The sequence below is a fragment of the Tenrec ecaudatus genome, chromosome 1 (assembly GCF_050624435.1).
Source record: "Tenrec ecaudatus isolate mTenEca1 chromosome 1, mTenEca1.hap1, whole genome shotgun sequence".
Lineage (NCBI taxonomy): Eukaryota > Metazoa > Chordata > Mammalia > Afrosoricida > Tenrecidae > Tenrec > Tenrec ecaudatus.
Window position 1 is genome coordinate 6,998,346 of NC_134530.1, and position 23,592 is coordinate 7,021,937.

The 23,592-nt window shown below is 41.2% G+C and overlaps 1 protein-coding gene across 1 annotated transcript; it reads left to right on the forward strand.

Annotated features, from left to right (window-relative positions):
• Positions 1–775: 775 nt before the first annotated feature.
• LOC142444486 (scavenger receptor cysteine-rich type 1 protein M130-like) lies at positions 776–23,230 on the forward strand. The gene is made up of 7 exons (XM_075545842.1): positions 776–956; positions 5,946–6,278; positions 8,058–8,156; positions 11,737–12,060; positions 17,021–17,128; positions 21,197–21,310; positions 23,211–23,230. The coding sequence occupies exons 1-7, from the start codon at positions 914–916 to the stop codon at positions 23,228–23,230; spliced, it is 1,041 nt and encodes a 346-aa protein (XP_075401957.1). The 5' UTR covers positions 776–913.
• Positions 23,231–23,592: the final 362 nt, after the last annotated feature.

Below are 23,592 nucleotides of genomic sequence, written 5' to 3' on the forward strand. Positions count from 1 at the left end.
GTTGTCTTTAGATATTCACCCATCGTGATTTCATATATCAAAACACGCACACACACACACAAACAAAAACGAAAGAAACAGAAAAGCTAAAAACAATAACAAGATGTCACAGAGGAAAAACCATAACAGAAAAGAAAGCAGAAAATATTAAAAACTAGAACAACTTAAAAATGGGTCAAAAGGGGGGTTTAATGATAAGGTATTACATTTTAACCTCTCTACATCTTCCAGTGTCCACTTTCCAATGTGCTCTGCCGGATAGCAAGGCGAGTCACATCCCTGATCTATGGTCAGAGGTGTAGCGTACACGTTGACATCCTTTTTGTTTTCGCATCTTCTCATTTCAAGCTCTGCTCTAGAATTTGTCCTCTAATATTCTGGCTTTGGCGCTAAGCAACCCCTCCACCCCCCCAAAAAAAATCCTTGTGGAACTCCTAACCTCCTGGGCTCCCAAGAATCGGGCTACACTTGGTCCTTGACTTCTAGGTACTTGGCTTCCCAGGACCGTCTCTGGTGGAGATGGAGCCCCTGTGCCAGCCTTCACACCAACTGGGGGAGGAGGATTGGAAAAAAACATTTCAGAAACAACGAGTATGTGGGCAAAGCCCCCTGCAAGGCAGGACAGGTACATGACATTTTCCTATCACAGATAGCCCATCACAGCCCCAGAGAGGGAGGAATTCTTCAAATGATCGATCATGATCCTGACGGTCCTTTGCATGGCTCACGGTCTTGTCATTTAACCAATTCCTCCTCCTTCCTCTTTCAGTCTTACTCACCAGTGGGAAGTGGCTGCAGGAGGAAGCTCACAAGCGAGAGTTAGAGAAAGCAGAAGCACTGGGAGTGGAAGCAGCTGAATTTGCAGTGTGTGCTTATTGCCAGGCTCCCACCGGGGAGAGTCTGTGAAGAGGCCATGCACCGACTGCTCCTTCTCCCCCTCTTCTTCTGCCTTTCAGGTGAGTTGGCCTGGGTCTCCACCCACCAGTGACCTTTCTCCAGCAAGAGGGAGTAGCTGGCAGACCCAGGACGGCTCCCAGCAGGAGGGTATCCTGCCAAGGAGTTCCTCACTGGTTGTTGCACATTCGTTACGACACTCGTGTGATCCACCCACTCCCTCACTCGCTCAGAGCCTACAATCACCAAGGAACCCCTGGCTGGATTTGAACTGCCCGTCTTTCAGCTAGTAGCTGAGAGTCTAATAGTCTGTTTCCATCAGAGGGCTCAGGACAGCCCCTGCCAAGTGAAAACTTTGCACAGCACCAGGTTCTTGCAAAGCCAGACTCCAGCATGTACAGATGCCACCGTAAGTGGGCAGAGAGATAGCATGAGATAAAAGAAATTCAGCTACGCAAGTGAACCTGACTTCTGTGACATCTGAAGGGACCCAAGATCACTACACACTCCCTTTTGTGTTGTCAAGCCTTGTTTCATAAAAGAAATTCCTGTGTCACAAAGGAAAGACTAGCATTAAGATAAACAATAAAAAAAACCTTGAAATAACTTAGGGGAAATAAAAATTGCTTATGGTAAAACAAATTTGAGTTCAGAGGGAAAAACCCCTTAGAGAACTCGAATCAATGAAAGATAATGTTTTTTTTAACAATCAACGAAAGATTTATAAAATAGCAAAAAATCTGACCTCTATACGTAAAAATATATGTGACGTGATCAAAGTGAATTTCAAAGCAAATGTGAGGGAAGTTTGGAAGCTCCCCACAATGTTAAGCATGCTGTTGTTGTTGGAGTTAGGTGCTGTTGAGTTGGCCCAACCCAAAGCAACTGTGTGTCCAACAGAATGAAACCCTCCCCCACCCCCCCCGCACCATTCTCACATGTTCGTATGTGTGGACTCATGGTTGCAGCCACCGTGTCAGTCCATCATCTCAGGAGTCTTTGCGTTTGTTGCTGGCCCTCTGTTTTACCAAACATGATGTTGCAGCCACTCTATTCAGGGCCTTCCTCTTCGGTTACTTGACTGAGTGTGTTCGGCTGGGTTGTCTAGGGAAACAAATCAGTGATATTTATCTGTGTACAACAGCTTTACATCAAGAAGCAGGTTTACACCAAGGGGCCCCAGTCCAGTTAAACTCATGTCCAATCCTAGCTGGGGCCCCCTTCGGACTCACGCACCTGCAGACGGAGGATGTTCTTATTACTAATAGATATTTATAGCTATTTCTTCTCATTTTGAGTCATGCCACATCAGAAAATAAAGGTTGTGGAAGTTTTAGTCCACCCACATCATTAAGGTTGACTCTATTTTAACACAGTAGCTCTTCCCCAGTTATTTGATTTTTCCCCCCAACCTGAGGGGCTTCTTTTCCAACGCTATGTTAGACAATTAGCCGTTACTATTAATAAGGTTTTCACATTTTTTTTAGGAAGTAGATTGCGAGGTCCTCATTCTTAATGTAGAAGCTCTCCTGACACCTGCCCACCCTGGGTGATGGCATTTGAAATACTGGTGGCGTAGTGTCCAGCATGACAGCAACTTACAGAGCCCTACTGAATGACAAATTGACTGGCGAATGGTGGGCCACAGGGGTAGCATTTAGGATTTAAAGCACATGTTTCTTGAGAAACACGATTCCGTCCATAACATGTGGGTGGGGACTGTGGAAAGATGCCACCAAAATTCACACTGCCAACAACTTCACCGTGAACTTCAGCAGCTCCTCCCAGTCTATTCTGAGGACCCACTCACCATGTTCATGGGCATACACACACACATGCTGACTACTCACATACATCCATATTCACGTGCTCACACACACTAGCTCACATGCATGCACACTCAACACACACATACTGACAGGTCCACACCCACATGCACATATTCATTCATACTCACACGCATCCCAACACTCCCATGTCTATTCACTATCACGTTTCCAGACATCAGGAATAACCACCTTTGTGTGCACACCTTGTCTTAACATTTTTAACAGTTTAATTAGCTCATAGTCCACATATCATACAGTCCAATAGCTCAAGTCCATTAAAAGGAATTGCACAATTATCACTAAAATAAATTTCAGAACGTGTTCCTCTTGATGTTTCTCCTTGTTATTAGTTTCCAATTTCCCCCCAAGCTCCTCAGTCATACCCCCCAGAAATCATTGATCCAGTTACTGTCTCTATTGATTTACCTGTCCTGGATTTCATAGACCGAAAACATATAAACCACCAACAACGAAAACAAAAATATCCCAACAACCTTAACAAAACAAAACAGAGAAAAACCCCAGTTGAAAAGAAATGAGAAAATGTTAAAAACTTGAATAAAATTTAGAATGAGTCAAAGGGAGATCAAATGATCAGGTGTTCATTTTTAACCTAACTACATGTATAATAATCTACCGTCCAACATACTTTGCCTGATACCAAGATTAATCACATCCCTGGTCTATAGTCACAGAAGATTCATCAGCGGCTTGATCCACATGCATATTCCCTTCACTTTTAAAAAAACTGAAACAACTTTAAAATGGGTCAAAAGGGCCTTAACATTTTATCTCATGGCAGAACTGTACCCCAAGGCAGCCTTCCCAGTGTGCATGCTGGAACTCTTAGCTAAGCCGTCATGAACCTCCCAGCTCAACTGTATCAGCCTTTTGTCCTGGGGAAATCACCCCCTTTTCCCCCTGAGACCTTTTGCCAATAATAGTAATCACATCTGTCTACTCATCCTGCTCCCAGACTGTGTTGAAGCACATGATGAAACCACACTGACCTTTATGTTCCTCAAACATGCCAGGACCAAGCTTAAGCCCATCTCAGAGGCTTGAGCTTTGCCATTCCTGTGCCTGGGAAGCCTTCTCCTGATTTGAAGCTCCTAGCTTCTTCTGGTCTTCCAGGTCCTGTCCCCTTCCCTGCCCCCCCCCCCCAACCATCCTCTCCTCTTCCAAGGCCCTAGACAATCACTAGTCATTGCCTGTCTCTATACATTTGCCTATCCTAGGCATTTCATATGAATGGAATCATATAGTATATAGCCTTCTGTGTCTGGTTACTCTCACAGTGCATCATGTTTCCAAGGTGCTTCTGTGTTGCACACCCGCAGTGTTATATACCATCCCCTGTCCATTGTAGGGTGATGCCATATGTTGCTTATTCACTCTTCAGTTGATGACATTCGAGTTGCTTCTACTTTGGGGATATTCTGAGTAATGTGGGCAGGGACGTTCACAGACAGATCTTCTTGTAGAGTTATGCTTTCAGTCCTCTTGAGTACATCTGCAGGAGTAGGATTCTCACCATATATAACTCTATGCTCACCCTTGTATGGAAGTACCAAACTTTTCCCAAGCATTTCCTTTAAAATACATGTGGATCATGCATGATCATATATAGTTTTTTATTTTCTTTTTTTACTATTTTGTAATGAGTCTTTATTTCCATTCTTTAGATTATCTTTAAGTGAATCAAGTTAACGAAGGGCTTTTTCTCCTTTGATCTCAAACTTTATGCATCTTGCACACAATTTACAGGCGTATTTTTCACTGCTTGTAACCCGTTTTCCAAATGTTTAGCTGAAAGGTGTCCTCTTCTTGTGACATAGAAACACCTTTTATGGAAAGAAGGTGGAGAACACACCTTACCTCAAAAGGGCCTATGTTGTTGTGTTGGGTCCCTTCAGGTGTCACAGAAAGCAGATTCAAGTGTGTAGCCCAATTTCTTTTCCTAATGGGTGTTTCCTTATCTCGCTGTGTAGCTCTGTCTCTTTGGGGGATGCTTTGTCCATCTGTCATCCTGTTGGATTCTGGTTTTATAAGAGTTTGGTACAGTCTGAAGTTTTCATTTTCCAAGGGCTATCCTGAGCCCCTTGGGTGGCACAAACCAGGAAACCCTCAGCTATGAATCAAGATTTGGCAGCTGAAACTCACCCAAAGCAGAAAACCCTGTCACTCTACACTTGAAAGGCCACAGACATTGAAATGTTATGCTCACTCAGAAACACATTGACTTGATGCCAATTGGTGATGGTGGTATAATTAATGTGACTATACTATAACGTAGTTATAGTTGTTGCTATATTTACTATATGTTTAACAATTGTTAAACTGTAACAGTTGTTATTGTGTTCATCCACGTCAACACTAGACAGGAGTTGTCCGTCATTTGCTCCCCATCAGACCAGTTTACAAATGGGGGTTAAAAAGTCCCATTGTCTTTTGATTCCATTTCCCTACCAACATTCAAGACTCCCCTCAAGGAGCCCCGGGGATAGAAAAGTTAACTACTCAGCTTCTGATGGATGGTTGGCTATTGGAACTCACCCAGGGGCTTCTTGGAAGAAAGGCGTGGCTGCGGTCCAGACTGGACAACAACTAGAACAAGTCGCAGCCATCGAGTTGATTGTCACTCATCTCGACCCTTAATCTGCTTTTGAAGGCTGTAAATCTTTATGGCATCAGACAGCCTCATCTCTCTCTGGAGGAGTGGCTGGTGAGTTTAAGCCACCGACTTCGTGGTCAGCAGCCCACAGCAACACCAGGAACCCTTCCATAAAGTTTGAAGTCTCTAAAACTGGATGGAGTAGTTCTACTTTATCACATAAGGTCACTGTGAGTTGGAATCAACTAAATGACACCTAACAAAAGAGTAACATAACATAAAGATGATTGCCAAATGACATCCCTTGAAATATAGAGTTGATATGAATCATAGTGTGGGGAGTGGGTGAATTAGAGAAAGCCATTATTTCTCAGTGTCAACATCTTAATTCTTCTGAAATCTGGAGATAGGCTCTTCACCGACTTAAATGGTGGCTTTGAGAATGGAATTTTAAAGGACGAAAGGTTGGGCCTGGGGAAGGTATATTCTTTCCTTGATGGTTTTTCACCTCATCGTGTGCTTGGGTTGGAGAGCTAGTCCCACTGCAGGAGGCTGTGGCCCTCCCGTCAGGGTAGAGAGTGACAAGTATGTGGATTGGTGTTTTCCAGGCTATGCCCAACTCCGGGGTCCAGACACAGTGAGTGGACTGAAGAGAGGCTTATTGACGGTACAATGTAATTATGACCCAGGATGGGAGACCCACAACAAGTGGTGGTGCCGAGGAGCCGAGTGGAGTAGTTGTGAAATCCTTGTCATAACCACTGGATCCGAGGAGGAGGTGAAAAACGGCCGCGTATCTATCAGAGACCATCATCAAAGCAAGACATTCACGGTGACCATGGAGAGACTCAGGAGAGAGGATGAAGACGTTTACTGGTGTGGGATTCACAGATTGTGGGCCGTGGACCTTGGGGTCCAGGTTAAAGTGTCGATTCGCCCAGGTGAGTGTGTGTGTGTATGTGTGTGTGTGTGTGTGTGAAAGCACTTGCTCTGTGTTGGTCCCAAAGGGACTAACTGTGGGCAGGCCACAGGGTGGTTGACCCCTGGGTGTCATTGCACCCCACACTCTTCTTGGGGCTGGGAAGGGCTCCTTCAAGAAGGAATGCAGCCTTGTTGGGCACATTTTCTTCTCTGTTCCACTCAGACTCTTGCTCACAGAGAACAAGGTGATAGGCCTCAGTTTCATCACGAAAGGGGTGCCTCCTTTCATGAGATCCAGATACCACAAGCACTGCCAAAACTTTTCTAGGACCCTTGGTGCCTATGTGTGGCTGTTCTTTGCTGGATTCTGGGCTAATTGGAAAGTCAGCAATTCAAACCCACCAGACACCCTACAGAAGAAAGATGAGGCCTTCTGCTCCCATAAAGTTCAGCAGCCTTGGAAATTTAAAAGTACAGCTTTACTCTGTCCTATTGGGTTGAGATGCATCAGAATTGACTTGATGGCAGTTAGTTTGTTTTGGGTTTTAGATCAGGTGCCCCCGAATCCTCAAAGTGACAACTTTGCTCTTCAACACTGTAAAGAGGTCTTGTGCAGCCATTGAATTTCTTGACTACTGCTCTCATGAGCACTGACTGTGGATCCAAGTAAAATAAACTCCATGACAACTTCAATCTCTTCTGTATTTATCACGATGTTGTCTATTGGTCCAGTTGTGAGGATTTTGGTTTCCTTTAAGTTGAGGCATGCTTCCATTGTAGTGAGTACTTCAAGCCCCTTTGGCTTCCAGCTGCCTGGTTGTGTCATTTCCATATGGCTGGTTGTCCCGGAGCCTTTCTCCAGTCCCTGACTTTGCAGTTTTCTTCATATTGTCCAGCTTCTAGAATGTTTCCCTCAACACCTGGTATATGTAATAATATTCCAGCCACTAAAATATGACAAACTGAGACATGAAGGGTGGATACAAAGCACAGGGAATGAGAAAGCAGATGGAGAAGAAGCCAAGAGGACAGAATTGGTACAATCAATTTGCTGCCTCCTTTAAAGTTTATGCAAAATGTCACTAAACTCAATGTGCGGGAAAACAGCTTTAAGAAGGACAGGGTGGCATGCCAGGATGATACTTAGACCCTCATAAGTTACTTCCTTCTCTTATTTTTAGTTTTTTTTAACTTATTCTATAAGAGATCCCTAGTCTTGAACTGGCTCACACATAAGAACAATGGCGATGGGGGTTCAGCCCCAAGCAGTGTTTCATTCTTTTGATCATAAGGTTGCTATGAGTCAGAGCTGACTTGACACCATCCAACAACAACAACAACAACAACAACAAGTATTTAACCAAGTGAAATGTTTTAACCAGAGTTTAATTCTAGGCTTTCTTTGTCTGCGACAGCAATGAACAATCAGGTAACAGTTTCATGTGTATATTGTACATTAGTAACAGAATTTTTTCCCCTGGTGGTTTACAGTCAAAATCTCACTAAATGTCCCTTTATTTTCATAATGTCAGTCATGATTTCAGGATAAAGACCACTTGAAAGTGCCAGTTAAATGTTTTCCCTCGCTTTTGAAAGTCACTAAACTTCCATGGGAATTCATTAATCTTTCAATTTTTTGTTTATTTCATTGAAACCCTCAACACAGGCTGCACATGGCCAGATAGGTACGATACACTTCATGATAGATTCTGAGCATCAGCACCATGATCAACATCTCACCAATGTCTCTTTTCTTTCAATCCCAATGACGAGAACTTGTTTGTCTCTGTCTCGTATAGCTGCACCCATCTCTGGTCCCATGAAGTTGAAAGTGATTGGTGGAAAGGGTCAACAGGATATCAAAGTGTTCTGCCGGCAAGTCAATGAGAAAGTTTACAGTAAGTATCTGGGTGACTTTCCATGCATTGCTCTGCCATGTCCTAGAGCACTCACTGTACCTCTTTTTCTGTGCAGGTCTTTTGTGTTTCCTTTTTTCTGCCTCAGAATCTGCGACTCCTTGTCTCTCTTAGAAGTGCCCTTTGTCCATCCTTGTTGGTCGAATTCTTCTAATGGGGTACACAAGTCCACACACAAGCACATGCCACATGACTTGTCTCATGAAGAATACGTAGTTAAATTAGTAAAGACCTTTATTTTTTGCTCCATGGAGCATCAGGACAACCTTCTAATGGTACACCTCAGCATGAGAAATATTTGCCTGAAATAACAAAAGACACAGAACAGCCATGCGTTTTTCTGTAACATAGTACAAGGATATCTGGGGATTTTCGGTTTCTTACCTTGGTCTTAGCTTCTTACTGAAATCATAAGGGGCAGAAAGCACTTAATAATGACAGATGAAAGTTTATTCTAATGAATATTCCACAAAGATACATTTCATTTTGATGAATTTTTTATATCATCTGTCAAGGATCAAATATTGTCCTTCGAAATTATGTGAGAAGAGCATCATGCTTGGTAAAGTAGGTGAAATAGATAAAGTTTCTCAAAGACATAGATGGATACAGTGGTATACAGCCACCTGTGGGGATGACTCAGGATTGGTCAGGGTTTTGTCTGTTGCACGTAGATTGGCTATGAATTGAAATTGACCCCAAATCCAGAGACACTCATATACGTGTAAGAAAGCTTTATATCAGGAAACTTTATATATCAGGAAAACGCCCCAACCCAGTCCATCTCAAATTCGTAAGTCTGATACTCACCCACAAGTCCCTCTTCAGACTGACGCAGTCACATGTAATGATGCAAAGTGTGGGAAGATTGCAGGCTGGTGGGTGCAAAGTCTTGTGGTTCCAGTGGTGTTGGGTACATCTCCAGGGCTCACGCAGGTTTCCACATGGCTTGCCGCAGGAAGGTGAAGGCATAGAGGGGAGGCCCAGACCCTCTTCTTGAGAAGGCCACGCCCACAAGGAGACATCATCAGACTGACTTGATTGACAGCTTAACTCCACCCCTTTATTTTTATATCTTCAAGCTGACACGAAATTATGTAACTACCACAGGCACCTAAGCAAAACAATTGATAACTAAATCAGAATTGGGTACCAAGAGAGGAATGCTGTTCTAACAGATAACTAAAATGTTGATGCAGCTTTGGAATTGGGTAATGGGCGGAAACTGGGTTCAGTTTTCCTTGAAGAAGGATGACTGAAGAAGAATCCATACCTTTGAGTTATGGTGCTGGCAAAGAATCCTGAAAGTATCAAAGACTGCACATACAGCGAGCAAATCCGTCTTGAAAGCTGTATAGCCAGAGTGCTCCTTAGAGGCAAGGATGGCTAGACTTCCTGTCATGTATTTTGGACACGTTGTCTGAAGAGATCAGTCCCTGGAGAAGTACATCATGCTTGGTAAACTAGAGGGGCAGGGAAAAGGAAGAAGGCCCTTAGATGAATCGATACAGTTTTGAGGAAGGCACAGGGCCAGGCAGCGTTTTATTCTTTTGTTCATAGCATCGCTATGCGTCTGAAATGACTTGAGGACACCTAGCATTAGTAAAAGTCTAGACTGTCTTGAAGAGACGACTAATAAAATTATAGACAGCCAGGGCAGTTCTACTGAGGGCTCAGGAGGAAGTGAGGAGAGCGGTACCAGGAGAGACGGCAAGAAGCAGTAGCAGAGAAACGGCAGAAACAGACCCAGCATTCCAGTGAGCGCTGACCCACAGAGCAAGGGAGCTGAGTGTCATGCTGATGTAAGGCTTCTGGTGTTGTTCGGCGCTGCCGAGTGGGTTCAGACTCATAATGATTCTTTGTACACGAGAACGAGACACGGCCAGTTCCTGGTCCATCTTTGTTTTTGCTGCCCCTCTACTTTCCCAAGAATGATGTTCTTATTTAGAAACTCAACTCTTCTGACATGTTCAAAGTATATGAGATTAAGTCCAAGACATCTGTAATTTTTCTTTTATTAGCCCATGGCACTTTTATTTTAAAATTTTAAACATTTTTTAGGGACTCATACAACTCTTATCACAATCCATACATATACATACATCAATTGTATGCCTTTCTCTATTCTTTGCCAACACCATAGGCTTCAATTCAAATGCTTCCTGTTTTTGTCCGTCTTCCTTATTCACTGTCCAAATTTCACACGAATATGAGGCCATGGGAAGCATCACACTTAGTCCTCAATGTAACATCTTGGCTTTTCAACACTTTTACGGATTCTGGTGAAGCCAATTTCCTCGATGTAATGCATCCTTTGATCTCCTGACTGCTGTCTGCATGACCATTGATTGTGGATTCAAGCAAGATGAAATCCTTGACAACTTGAATCTTTTCTCTGTCTATTATCATGCGATCTCTTGGTCAGGTTGTGAGGATATTGATATTCTTTACAGTGAGTTGTAATTCATACCGAAGGCTGTAATTCTTGATCTTCCTCAACAATTGTTTCAAGTCCTCTTCACTTTCAGCAAGCAAGGTTGTGTCATATACATATTGCCGCTTGTTAATAAGCCTTCTTGCAATCCTGAAGCTCCATTATTCATAAGATGTACCTGTAACCTTTCTTGGGGTGGGGAAAAATATGTATCTTTGCTAGAAGGTTGGCCAGCTAACTGACTTCCACATTTATTGGAATAGACTAGTGGAATAGAGCACTTCCAGAGGTTCATTAGCATGCTAGAACATCTCAGTTGGTATTCCATCAGCTCCTGGAGCTTTGGGGAATTTTTTTTTTTTTGCCAGTGTCTTGTGCAGCACAGGTTCTTGCTCATATGAATCTATTGAAAGGGTTAACTGCTGGCTAGTTATCCCTAGTTATTTTTCATACCAGGGACTCTGTGTATCCTGTCCATCTTCTTTTGATGCTTCCAGTATCAGTCAATATTTTGTAGGCAGAACTTTTGATGTTGCAACCCACGGCTTGAATTGTTCTCCATTTCTTTCAGCTTGGTTTATGCTGTGCGTATTCTTCCTTTTACGTCTTCCAATTTCAGGTCCTTCTTTGCCCATTCATTATAGTACTTTGCCTTCTTGAGCTGCTGCTTACCTTTTCTGGTTAACACTTTTCCTTCCTCATTTCTTCCATTTGCCTTAGCTACTCTATGATTAAGAGCGAACTTCAGAGTCCCTTCAGATATCCAGTTTGACATTTTCTTTCTTTGGTGACTGTTTAATGACTTCTGATTTCTTCATGTATGTGCTTTACATCCCTCCCACATCTCATCAGGTTTTGTCATTATTCGGTGAGTCAAATCTGTTCTCGAGATGTTCCCAAAATTCAGCTGGACTCTACTCAGTGTCCTAGTTGCCTCTTGTGGATTTGTTTTCATTTTCTTCGACTCCAACTTGAAAGGACATACGCTTATTTCAATTTATTTCAATTTATTTTATTGATGCCACTCATGTTCTTTCTTCCTCCTTCCCTCCTTTCATTCATGTGTTCCTTTCTTTCTTTTGCCATAAAGTTCAGACACGAATGAGGCATTTTTATGCTGTCTTCTAGGAACAGAATCCGGTTTAGCCATGAGGCTGGTGAATGGAGATCACCATTGTGAAGGCCGTGTGGAAATCCTGTACCGAGGCTCCTGGGGCACCGTGTGTGATGACAAATGGGATATCAACGATGCTCATGTGGTCTGCAGGCAGCTTGGCTGTGGGCGGGCCATGTCAGCTCCAGGAAATGCCAAGTTTGGTCGAGGTTCAGGACAGATCGTCCTGGATGAAATGCGATGCACAGGACACGAGTCCTACCTGTGGAACTGCCCTCACAATGACTGGCTTTCCCATGACTGTGGTCATCATGAGGACGCCAGTGTCAGCTGCTCAGGTGAGCTGCAGTTGTACATTAGGCTTCCTGTCTTAGAGTGAGGTTTGCTTAGGAAGAGAGTTCTTGTCCTCTGACCCCCTTACTTAACACTTTCTCCATACTTCCTAATTCACTGAAATCTTCCAAGCACTCTGCCAAGAATCATTGTTAATCATTTTTGAGCTGCCAGGTGTTGGGCAATGAACCCAACTGAAAGCAGCAATCTGTCTTCTTTTTCTTTTTCCTTCCATTTACGTTGGCATGCAGAGGAAGCCCCATTGGCACTGCAGGTGATGCACTGGGCTGCAAGCCTTAAAGGTGACCATCAAGCTCACCAGTCCCTCTGTGGGAGAACGATAAGGTAGTTTGCTTCTGTCAAGATATACAATCTCAAAAATCCTAGGAAATAGTCCTACTCTGTCCTAAAGTGTTGCTATGAGTTGAAGCAGACCCGATGACAGTGGGTTTGGTTTCATTCTATTTAATTTCTTTTTCAGATTTTTGCATCTTCTCTTCTGATTATTTGTTACATTTGCAACTGCTTTGACTATTTTGTTAATCCTTTCAAACACCAACGTGTTCCATTGTTTTTCCATCTCATTTATTTATACTCAACACTTTTTTTTCCTGGTGGCTGTAGGCTGGTTCTAGTGTTCTTTTTCTAAGTGTTGGAGTTAAGGGATTGACATTTTTTTTTCTTTTTTGGTATGTGCCTTTATTACTACAAATTTCATTCAGAATATTGCTTTTGCTACAGCCTAGAGTTTTCACTCTTTCTTATGCCATGTATTCATTCTGATTTGATTAATAGGATTTTTACATTTAATTTTTATTTCTTCTATTACTTAGTAATTTTTAAGCAGTGTTAGTCGACTTCCTTGTATTTGATAAATTATCCTTGATCTTCCTATGGTTGATTGATAGTTTTATAGCATTGTTATCTGAGAAGATGCTGTATAATATCTTTTTGGGGGGGCACATCCAGGTCTTTATTCTTATTTAGTTTGTAAGTTATACTAACAACAAAAACTACCATGAAATATACTTTGATTATATAATTCTTCAAACACTTCTTGACAGCTAATATATATTGAGCATGTACAAAATGGATGGTTTTGTGCTAGCTATTGATTTTGCATAGTCTTCATAAAAAACAACGATTACCAATACCACAAATGCAGCATCACATGGTCACTTTCATGGTCTACTCTTGCTGGCTCCCTAGTCATCTCCCGTTCATGATGAATCAAAGAATAATGAGGAGTGATTTTTCTTTTTAGTCTGTCTTAGTCTGAAAGCTCCGCTAAAATCATTCCAGTGTCATAGTGACATAAAAGCCTTCATTGGCTGACAGGTGGTGACGGTACCTGTTCATCGGCTAATAATCACACCTGGGGTCTCCCATATGGAAGGTGAGAATTTTACAGCTGATCCACCACTGGAGACCCCTTAGCAGGTATATAATCAATGATTCTCCACAGCTGGATTTATAGGAGAGATGAAACTCACCACTAAGATGCTCCCAGAGGAGCAGATATGTGTTCATTGTCCCAATCAGTGGGTCTGTGGCTAAAATACTGTCTGGTGCACCAAGGGAATTCTAGCAGAAAACAAAACAAAACAGCCCCAACTGAGAAAAGCCACAAAACAAAAAGCTTCTTATTCACTACATTCCATCACACTTGTTTTCTTTATAATGAGACTGGAATTTCACTACTCTTTTTTTTCTTTCAGTTTTACTGCACACAATCTACATCATACAATTTAATCATTCAACCGTGTCAAGAAAAAAAATGTACAATCACTACCACAATCAATTTCAGAATTTTCTTTTTTTTTGTTCTCCCATGACCAACTCACCTTTAGAACGAACTATGTAATCACATTCAGCTCTAGTGCTCCCTCTTCCTCCCACCTTCACTGTTGTTTTAAAAAATCTTGATGCTTAAAAAAAATATTTTGGATGCTAGCTTTTTGGTTTAAATTATGATCTATTCTTGAGCATGTTCCATGTGTGCTGGAAAAGAATGTGTAAAGTTTGTGTTGGGAGGAATGTTCTTTATATTATCCTAGGCTCAAATTTATTTGATTTTATTGCTTAGTTTTTCTGTGTCTTTATTGAGTTTCTCTCTAGGTGTTCTGTTCTTTATTGAGAGTGGTGTGTTAAAATTTCTTACTATAATCATAGAGTTTTATTTCCTTCTTAAGCTCTGTAAAAGTTTGATTAATGCATTTTGAGATTCTTTCCCTGGGTTCATAGATATTTATTATGGTACGTCCTCTTTTCAATTGCTCTTTTAGTCATTATATACCACACTGTTTTATTTCTTATACTGAATTTTGCCTTGAAGTCTATTTTATCAGAAATTAAAGTTGATACTCCTGTTAATTTTTGACTACCATTAGTTTGATAGATATTCCCCATTCTTTGATTTTTTTTGGAAGCTACTTTTGTCTTTGTATCTAAAATGTGTCTATTTGGGCAGCTTATTGATGGGTCTTGTTTTCTTGCCCATTCTACTGCCCTTTGTCTTTTGATGGTTGCCTTTAATTCGCTTGCATTCACTGTAACTATTAAAATTAATTAATTATTTTTTGACATTTTGCTATCTGTGAAAATATGTGATTTTGCGTGGCATTCCTGATTTCTTTAACTCCACATAATTTTCTGTGTTGACTTCATTGTGTTCATGTATTTTCTTGTCATTTTATTCATTGCTATTGTTTTGGTGTTTACTAGGAGCTCTAGTAGTGTACTGGTTATGTGTTGGGCTGTAATCCATAAGGTCAGCAGTTTGAAATCACCATCCATTCCTGCTTGATAGAAATGTGTGTGTGTGTGTGTGTGTGTGTGTGTGTGTGTGTGTGTGTTGGGTACCTACTCTCATAAAGAATTAAAGTCTCTGAAATCACCAGTGGCAATTCTACCCTGTCCTATAGGGTCACCATGAGTCAGCATCAACTTGATGGCAGTGAGTTCTTTGAGACATCTTTATGGTTTTGTTATTGTTTATTTAGATGAGGTTGTTCATTTCCCTTGAGATTATCTTGATATTTATTCACTTCTTCCCAAGTTTGTAACAGTCTTTTTGTCTTGAAATCTACTTGATATCCATCCCATTTGAAATTTCTGAAACTACACCATTTCCTCTACTTTGTAATTGTCATCATTACCAATTGACTCTGGTTCTATGTTTTTAGCCTTGTTAGTTGGTTTGATTTTGTTTACTTCCATGGCTGGGTTGACTTCTGGGTAGTTGTCACATACATCAATCACAGCTCGTTGTTCACTATTGTTGGCTGTTTTAAGGTCTCTCCTTTCTAATTCTGCTGTTTACACATTCCTTTATTTCTGTTTATCGAAAAATATTCTAATTTTGCCACCCTACTTTAAGGGCTATTTCACCAGGCCCATGATTCTTGGTTGGAAATTGTTTCTTTCAGAATTTTATATATGTCACCCCATTGCTTTCTTGCCCGTATGGTTTCTTGTGAGAAGCCAGAATTTAGTCGTATTGGTTTCCCTCTGTAAGTAAAGTATCATCTTTCTTGAGTGACTCAGGATTTTTTTCCTTGTCTTCATTTTGAAAATTTGGTCATGATATGTTGTGGTGACTTTTCTTTTGGATACTTTTCTATTAAGTTTCTTAAATGAAGGCTTTACTTTTCTTGACTTACATGGATGCAGGGGCAGGGAAATTTCAGGTGGTATGGCAGGCTAGTGAAGACCAAGTTAGATTGGCAGGTCAGATGTGAGACTTTGATCACTCTCAAGGTTTGCAGGCCACATAGTGGGCCTCCAGCCCAAATTCCAAATAACCAGACATGAGATTCAGGCCAGCAGGACAAATAAGCAAGATAGAGAGTGTTCTTCTCACTCTTATATAAATATCAAATACACCCCACCCCCAAGGAGAGTTATCAGGCTGTCTTGCTGCACTTTGTGGAGAAAACCTTACTGCTGAACTACTGATGGCCCTGGCCCAACTAAATTGACACAAAACTCAGCTATCATGATTATCTAATTGTTATAGGTCAATAGTTAAGACTTTCTTACAAATCAGGATTTATCTGGAAGCTCTGATGAAATTTGCCCACCAAAAATGATCAAGTTAATATTTCAAATACCAGTGTTAAAGTTTCCAATATCTTAGCAACATGCAAGCCACCACAGTAAGACAAACCAAAAAATGGGTGGTGGTGGTGTCGAAGCACAGAGAGTAAGAATGTAAAGTAGGAAATAAACCTGGAAGATACTGACCTGATTCAATCAGTTTGATGTCATGCTTACAGTATATATAAACTATTGCTGAACACAAGTGGGGAAAATAGCTTAAAGAAGGACAATTTCATTCCAGGGGAGTACTAAGGCTCTCATATTTGTCTTTACTATTTTAAAACGATTTCACTGAGTTCTTCTTCAAAAGATACCTAGTCTTTATCTAAGCAAGATGTTTCAATTCAAATTTATTTCATGTACTTGACTTTTAAGGCAATATGCAATTAGGGGATATTTTTTATTTACAGTGTGCACAGAAATTTGTCTCAATCTCATTACGTGTGTATGTACTCCTTTTGTTTTTATAACGGTCGCCATATTTTTAGTGTAGAGATCACTTGAAAATACCAGTTATACTTTCTTCTAAATCTATTTTCACCTTTGTAAATTCCTGGTGGTGTAGACAGTCCTGGTGATGTAGTGGTGTAGTTTTACTCTGTTCTGTTACTGTGAGTCAGAATTGATTTGATAGGAATTTTTAGGTTTTGGAAACCACTTAATTCTGTCGAAATTTATTAATTTTTAAATTTTTGTTTATTCCATTATTTATTTTAAACCCTCGAAATAAATTGTAATTGACAAAGTAAACACGCTCAATTTTATGCTAGGCACTAGGGGGTCAATACCATAATTAAAAGTCCCAGAAATAACTGTTTTATTTTGATTCCAATGAGAAGTCTTTCTTTCTGCCTCACCTTACAGAAATGGACTTTGACCCAATGGAAATGAGAGTCCTTTGGAGTGAAGGGGAGCCACATGTCGTCATCGTAAGCTGCCAGCCTTTCTCGGAAGACAATAAGAAAAATTTCAGTAAGCATCTCAGCTTTATTTCCCAGTGTTGCTCAGCTTTGGCCTGTGATGATTTCCATCTTGCGCCATGCAGACCTTTAGGGTATCTATCTCTGTCTCAGCATCTCTATTGACTCCAGGTAGCTCTGATTTTTGATCTTTCTTCCCCATTGACCATGGAATTGTTCTAAGGTGCATAAAATTTCTCACACAAGCACTTCTTATTCCAGTCTCCTCAAGAAGGATGTGTATTCTCCATCATTTCTTCCCACAGATGCAATCCATTTGATTCCTTTGTATTCTACTTGCCATAGTCCAGGTGTATAGTTGCCATTTATGCTGTGGAGACAAGTCATTTGCAAGGAATAAGTGATTGGTCTGGCAAAATTGTATCATGCAATCTGTGGTGGTGTTTCTATCACTCAGGCCATATTTCTCAATTACTGATCTTTTTTTGTTTTCAACCAGTGATGTTCAGTGCATCTAGAGCAAAAGTATGATCCATTTCAGGCTGCAAAGATATTGCTGTTCTTAAGTGCTGTCGGGTTGGTTTCAACTCAGAGCAACCCTTTGTACAAAAGAACAAAACACCGCCTGGTCCTGGTCAACCTTCACAATTGTTTTTACCACATATAAACAAGTATAAGTAAAGTTTTTCAGCACATTTTAAATGCAGTTTTTGTGTTAAAATTAGGTGCCTCAGCTGCTATTTAGGTTGGCTTATATTCGAGTATATACGGTATGTTTGAGTTCATTGTTGCAGCTGAGGTGTCAATCCATCTTGTTGAGAGCCTTCCTCTTTTTCACTGCCCTTCCACTTTACTAAGCACCTCTTTCTTCAGGAACTGGTCTCTCCTGACAATATGTCAAAAGCACAGGGGACCAGTTCTCATTAACCGACAATATTTCTTCCAAGACAGATTTGTTTGTTCTTATGGCAGTTGATGGTACCTTCAATATTCCTTGTCAGCACCATAATTCAAACAAATCAATTAAATGGTCTCTTGTCTTTCTTATTCAATGTCCAACTTTCCCATGCATATGATGCCATTGAAAATACCATGGATTTATTTGGTCAGGCACCCCTTAGTCCTTAGAGTAGCATCCTTGCTCTTTAATATGCTAATGAGATCTTGTGCAGCAGATTTACCCAATGCAAAGCATCTTTTGATCTCTTTACTGCTGCTTGCATGAGCATTGATTGTGGATCCAAACAAGATGATAACTTTGACAACTTCAACCTTCTCTCTATTGATCATGATGTTATCTACCGGTCTACTTGTGAGGATTTTTATCTTCTCTACATTGAATTTGTTTCTGTACCGAAGGCTACTATCCCTAGAGAAACTGAAGGAGGAGGATTACATGTGGAGTTATAGTTTACATCCACTAAATTTCCTATCATAACATTCAGACCTTGAACAGAAAGAAAAGACAAAAAGCTTTAAAATGCTGAGTTAAGAAACACAACCACCAGCGGTTTATGAGGGAGGAGGGAGTGGGGAAGGAAGGGGGAAAATGAGGAACTGATGCCAGGGGCTTAGGAGGATAGCAAATGTTTTGAGCATGATGAGGGCAATGAATGTACAAATGTGCTTTACACAATTGATGCATGTATGGGTTGTGATAAGAGTTGTATGAACTCCCAATAAAATGATAAAAAAGAAACAAAACTAAACAAACTGAACTAGAGCGAAACGTTCAAATTCTGAAAAATAAAAATAAAAGAGATACATTGAAAACTTGAGAAAACGCCTCCAACCAAATTCACTGCCCCCGACAGTGGCAGTGCACTCCTAGTGACCCTAAAGGACAGGGTATTACTGCCCCTGAGGTTTTCCAGGAGACTGTAACTCTCTAGGAAGGGAAATGTCCCATCTTCCCCTCATAGAGGCCGGTGACTTCAAACTGCAGACCTAGTCGTTAGCAGCCCCACATGTAAGCACTATGCCACCAGGGCTCCTAGGTATGCAAAAAAAAAAAAAAAAAAAGAGTCCAAATTGAGAGCTTTTGTAATTTTGGCCACGAGATGGCAAACTTATCACACAAAATGCTCAAACCATGGCTGCAAAGAATTTTGGAAAAATTCCAAAGAAAAGGCAGTGAGGGCAAGAGGCAACTTGAGAAAATTCATTGCTCCTAGGGGTTTATTAAAATCTAGCAGGGGATTCTCACACACGGTGGGCTATGTTGTGCTTAAACAATATGTTCCTTTTGTTGTATGCGGTTGTTGTTAGGTGCTATGGAGTCAGTTCCGACGCATAGCTAGGCCATGCACAAGCGAGTAAAACACCACCCAGTCCTGCACCAGCCACACAATTGTTCTTGTGTTTGAGCCCTTTGTCGAATACATGGTGGCCATGCATTTTGTTGAAGGCCTTCCTCTTTTTGGCTAGCCCTTTGCTTTACTGAGCATGATGTCCTTTTCCAGAACTGATCTCTCCTGACAACATGTCCAAATACATGAGATGAACTCTTGCCATCCTTGCTCTAAGGAACACTAGCCCCACTTCTTCCAAGACAGATTTGTTCTCTTTTGTTTTCTTCCCCTCTGCCCCCCGGCAGTCCATGAGTCTTTCAATATTCTTCATCAATACCACAAATGGATCAATTCTTCTTCCATCTTCCTGATTCAATGTCCAATGTTCACATGCATAGTTGCTTTGGACCTGCAGACACCCACCTGTCCTAATCTGACCCATGTTCACTGTATCCTAACCCAGGACCTTCTACCATCTTTGTGTTAGTGATCACCCTTGTGGCTGTCAGGAGATTGGTCTGTGGTCGTTTTTACTGTGACTTGTAAGATCTGACATCACTGCAGTACAAATCAACTGAAACCACAACCTAGTGATACACCGGTGACAACAAAATGAGGAAGAGTCAGAACCCAGGATACAGCCAATAGATGGCAACCTACTAACACTCAAAATGCAGTTATCTATATATATATAATCATATATAATATATAATTATCTCTCTCTCTCTCTCTCTCTCTCTCTCTCTCTATATATATATATATATATATATATATATATATATATATATATATTCTTCATCCTTACTTTCCTGGTATATATATTTCGTAGATAAATCAGGATCAACGCTCCTCCAGTCATACCTCAAAGTGTCCAAGGATGTGGGAAGTTTCACTCAAAGAGCCATTGCCAGCATCTGACTCTGGAGTTTCAGTATCCCAGGGGTTACTGGAAAAAGGATGTCTTTGAATCCTACCAAATTATGCCCAATGTTTTAGAGTAATGAGTCACTGACTTTGTTAATGTAAAAATCAAAGGTTTAACTCCAGGTATGCCTTGAATGTCAAGGCGTCTCATTGGCTATATCTTTGGCATAAGACCTCTTTAAAGTGTTGATGAGGAAGGCTATTACTTTGAGGACTAAGGTGTGCCTGACCCAAGCCATGGTGTTTTCAATCGCTTCATATGCTGAACGCTGGACAAGGAAGCCATGAGAAGGATCCGTGCACCTGAGTGATGGTGCTGGTGAAGAATATTGAAAGTGCCATGGACTGTCAAGAGAAAACACAAATCAGTGTTGGAAAAAGAAGTCCAGAGAGAATGCTCATTAGAAGTAAGGATGGTGAGACTTCATTTCACTTACGCTGGACATATTATCAAGAGACACAAGTCCCCGGAGAAGGACATAATTCTTGGTAAAGTAGAGGGGCATAGGAAAAGAGGAAGACCGTCCACGATACAGATGGACACAGTGGCTGCAACAATGGGCCCAGGCCAAAGGACAATGATGAGGTTGGTGCAGGTCAGGTGGTGTTTCGTTCTGTTGTCCGTAGGGTCGCTGTGAGTTGTAACTGACTTGATGGCACTTAGCAGTGACAACATATCCTTCCCCTTAAGTCATGCAACTTCCCTAGAAAGTTATTAATTTTTCTACTTTTGTTTCTTTGCTAATTTAACTCAAACTCTTGAAATACATTGCAAATATCAAATAAACATGACATACTTCGTGATAAAGTCTGGGTATCAACAACCTAATAAAAAATTCTTAAAGGCTTTCTTTTTTTTTTTTCCACTCCAATGACAAAGATATGTTGTTTTTCTCTTCTTGCAGCCCTGGACACAGCTATCATGAATTTGAATGTTTACACTCAGGAAGGGGGGTCCGTGTTAAAAGCTTTCTTTGGGATGTGCCCACGTCCCCTGCAATCTCATTGGACAACGGCGGGTAAGAATCTCAGCTGCATTTCCCAGTATTGCTTCTCTTTGGTTAGTGACGATTTTTATCTTTTGAGTTGTGTCAACCTTTTGCAAATCCCTTTTCTATCTTAACAGACCGGCTGACCCCCTGCCATGCTATGGTGTACTTCCTTTGCCCTCTCCACCATCCACCCACTAATGGTGGGATCCTTTTTGAGGTGCAAAGATATCCACACAGAGACATATTTCAGACACTGCTGTTGGGGTAGGCTCTTTGCTCATCCCTTCAGCCCTGTGGCTGGTATTGATGAGAGGGCGCAAGCTCCCTAGGGAAGGGTGGGGCCTGCATGGGCATGCACTGGAGATCACTTGGGTGAGCGCAGGGCAGTGCACACTGGGACCAAGAGCAGGCTTAGCCTGTGCACAGGACTTCTGCCAGATCTCAGGCTAGCGATTGGGTAGTGGATCTGCCCTTTCCACTCCTTCCTTTCACTGTCCCCATAGATTGTAGGTTGTGTAGGACTTAGGACACTTACCTTTGAACTTGCCTCTCAACATTTCAGGGACCTGTTTCTTCTTTTGTGTTTATTTTCTCCTGATTGTTTAGTGGGATTTTCTCCTGCCTGTGTCGAAGTGGCCATTTTGACCCACAAGTCCTCCAGGGACTAATTTTTATATGTAAATCATTGAAGCATGTTGTATTAGTCTGGGTACCTTAGAGAAACAAATCCACAGAAACTCACGTATAAGAGAGAGTTTTATATAAACGTTAAGTTCACATCAAGAAAACATCCCAACCCAGTGCTGCTAAAGCTCACAAGTCCAACATTAACCCATATGTCCGACACCAATCCACAAAGTCCTCCTCCATCTCACAAAACAGACGCAATGACACCGACTGCAGGGGGAAATCTGAGTCAGTGAATGTGTAAGCATCTCAGTGTAGTCAGGGGTCTCCACACAGCTGCTCCAGCACCCAGGTCTGCATAGGGGTAAGTGCATGTGGCCTCTTCTCAGGGATGTCTTGCGGGAAGTGAGCCTTGCCAGCTAAAGCAGGGAATTGGTTAAGGTAGCTGCACCCTGGTCTGACCATAAGAAAGCAAGAGACCTGAGAACTAGAAAGGTGAGGCTCACCAAACCATTTATCCCTCTGCCGTTCAATTAACCCCACATGAGGTTATTGGCCAGTTGGGCACAATAAACTAACTTACGTGCCTTCCCAGTCAGTTTTAGGAGCCCTGGTGGCATAGTGGTTACATGTTGGGCTACTAGATGCAAAATCAGCTGTTCTAAACTAGCAACTACTCTGTGAGAGAAAGATCAAAACCCTCAAGGGCAATTCTACCTGTCTTATAGTCACAATGAGTCTACGTGGGCTAGATGGCAGTGATTTGAGTTGAGTCTCAGTCAGTCTGGAAGCTCTACTGAAATCTGCTCACCATGGGTGACACAGCTGGTGTTTGAAAGACTGTCAGTGTAGCTTCCAGTAGCTTAGCAACATGCAAGCCACCACAGCAAGACAAACCGACAGATGTGGTGCTGTCAAAGGATGGGGAAGGAGAATCTAAGTGACGAGGAAGACACTGAACATCTTCAGTTTCTTTGCTTTTAAAGTGAAAGTGGAAAACAACCACAGCATAAAGAAGGGTGGTTTTCATTTCTGGATGGTACTAAGACCCTCATAGGTAACTTAACTTTCCTATTTAAAAATAGTTAACTGAGTTCTTTTGTGAAAAGGCACTCGGTATTTCTCTAAGCAAGATGTTCCAATCTGAGTTGAAGTCATCATGTTTTCTCTGGCTTTTATAAGGTGACATTTTATAATTAGGTGAGATTTTCATTTATTAATACTGTAGCAGTCACAGACTCCTGTCTCTTGGAGACAGGTAGCCATTAATCTCACTCTGTCTACACTTCTTTCTCTACAGGTACTCATTTATTAGTGTAGAGACCACTTGAACATGTCAATTCTAATTTTCTATACATCTTCACCTTTAGAAATCACTCAGTTACAGTGAAAAAAATCACTTCTTTTTCTATTTCCATTTATTTATTTAATTCAAGCCCTTGAAATGATTTATAGATGGCAAAAATTAAAACATGGTTTACCTTATGATAGATTGTGAATGACAGCACCATGTTTAAAAGTCGCACAAATATCTATTTTCTCTTGACTCTAAAGAGAAATTCTTTTTTTAAAAACATTTTATTAGGGACTCATACAACTCTTATCACAATCGATACATATATCAATTGTATAAAGCACATCTGTACATTCTTTGCCCTCATCATTTTCTCTCCACTTGAGCC

What these genes read in the sequence shown, in the direction of transcription:
- LOC142444486 (XM_075545842.1), top strand. Translation starts at nt 914, where the DNA reads ATGCACCGACTGCTCCTTCTCCCCCTCTTCTTCTGCCTTTCAG. An exon ending in CCTCTTCTTCTGCCTTTCAG is followed by an intron (nt 957 to 5,945) that starts GTGAGTTGGCCT and finishes GGTGTTTTCCAG; the next exon opens with GCTATGCCCAACTCCGGGGT. An exon ending in AGTCAATGAGAAAGTTTACA is followed by an intron (nt 8,157 to 11,736) that starts GTAAGTATCTGG and finishes GCTGTCTTCTAG; the next exon opens with GAACAGAATCCGGTTTAGCC.